Genomic DNA, 1,707 nt, shown 5'->3' on the forward strand with positions numbered 1-1,707 from the left:
TCCGTGTCGTCGCTCTTCCTGTTCTCGGTGCTGGTGTTCGTGGCGGTGCGGCTGTGCAGGCGGAGCCGGGCGGCGTCGGCGGGCCGCTGCCCGGTGCCCGAGGGCCACTTTCCGGGCCACCTGGTGGACGTCAGCGGCACGGGGACGCTGTCCCAGAGCTACCAGTATGAGGTGTGTCTGCGGGGAGGATCTGGGACCAGCGAGTTCAAGTTCCTCAAGCCGATTGTGCCCAATATCCAGGGCCACTCCCCTGGGCCAGAAATAGAAGACAACGCCAACTTTAGGAATGACTTTGGTTTTAGTATTCAGTGAATGTATTGTGTTTCATATTACAGATATTTTAAATTGGTAAGTTCAAGATATGGATTTTCTGGCAGCCTGTTAAGAAATTTTCAATCGCAGTAATCTTGCTTGCAAAATATTTTATATTACTACTTTGTTATAATTCCCATCACTATAAGACGAATGATTCTAAAAATTCCTCTCAAGCACTGATGAAGTCAGTAGTTGTACAAATTGTTGCTGTGGAATAGTTTAGGAGTGGATTAGGATGGGGCACCTGGGTAGCTCAGTAGGTTGAGCATCCCCGACTTCCTCTTAGGTCATGATCTCACTGCCTCAGAGTTGGAGCCCTGCACCCCGCTGGCTGCTGGGGGCTGGCTGCTGGGGGCCGACTGCTGGGATAGCCGAATTCTGGATCTTCTCTCTCCCTTTCTCTCTCTCTCTGCCCCTCCTACCTCTCAAAAATGAATACAAATTTTAAAAGTAGAGCTTGAGTGGCGCCTGGATGGCTCAGTCGGTTTGGCGTCCAGCCTCAGCTCAGGTCATGATCTCACGGTTCCTGGGTTCAAGCCCTGTGACAGGCTCTGTGCTGACAGCTTAGAGCCTGGGACCTGCTTCAGATTCTGTATCTCCCTCTCTCTCTGACTCTCCCCTGCTCGCACTGTCTCTCTCTGTCTCTCAAAAAATAAATAAAAGCATTAAAATTTTTAAAAAAAAATAAAAGTAGAGCTTGAAAAAAAATGGATTAGGAAAAAAACAGTGGAAAGTTAATTTTATACAATCAGTTGTATTCCCTTAGGTTTTTCTTATTAATAAATCATTAAGTAAATAAGAGCAGTAATACACTAACACACGAAGTAAGCCTAGTGGGGAAGGAAATAACTGGTCTAGTGAAAATCTGGCTTTTGCTTTATTCTGCTCTCATAGCTTTGTATTTACTTTGAGAGAGAGAGTGTATGTGCAGACCTGCATTCGAAGCAGGGACAGAGAGAGCAGAGGAGAGAGACTCCCCAGCAGTCTCTGAGCAGTCAGCAAAGCTGCTCTCATAGCTCTTAAGTCTGATATTGTTCTCCCTCAAATGTTATACTGTATACTGTGCTTCCTTTCATTAGTATACTAGTGTTAATTTAAATATAGTTATTTTAATTACCTACCATTAAGTTTCATTGCTGTTAACAGGGGAAAAAAATAGCTACAGTGTGTTCATCCAGTGACCTGAGATAGCACAGTAGTGAAATGGACTTTTCCTATTTTGAGAAACATTGAGCATGGGTGACAGAAAATGTGGTGGCCACGAAATATCCATTCATTTTCTTCCTTAGAAGCAGATCACAAATTACATGTAGGGCGTTCACATGTTTAGTAAAAATAATAATAATAATAATACATTTTCCCTCCTTGGCAGCTGGAATGGAGCATTTGACT

At 44.3% G+C, this 1,707-nt stretch overlaps 1 protein-coding gene across 1 annotated transcript in view; it reads left to right on the forward strand.

Moving 5' to 3' along the window:
* LOC115293408 (protocadherin beta-13-like) overlaps nucleotides 1-421 on the forward strand; it is a 2,034-nt gene extending 1,613 nt beyond the window's left edge. Inside the window, exons 2-3 of the mRNA XM_029941194.1 lie at nucleotides 1-171; nucleotides 241-421. Of these exons, the coding sequence (XP_029797054.1) occupies nucleotides 1-171; nucleotides 241-312 (243 nt within the window). The 3' untranslated portion in view covers nucleotides 313-421. The remainder of the gene's footprint in view (nucleotides 172-240) is intronic.
* Nucleotides 422-1,707: the final 1,286 nt, after the last annotated feature.

This window comes from Suricata suricatta, chromosome 6 (genome assembly GCF_006229205.1).
Source record: "Suricata suricatta isolate VVHF042 chromosome 6, meerkat_22Aug2017_6uvM2_HiC, whole genome shotgun sequence".
Taxonomy (NCBI): Eukaryota; Metazoa; Chordata; class Mammalia; order Carnivora; family Herpestidae; genus Suricata; species Suricata suricatta.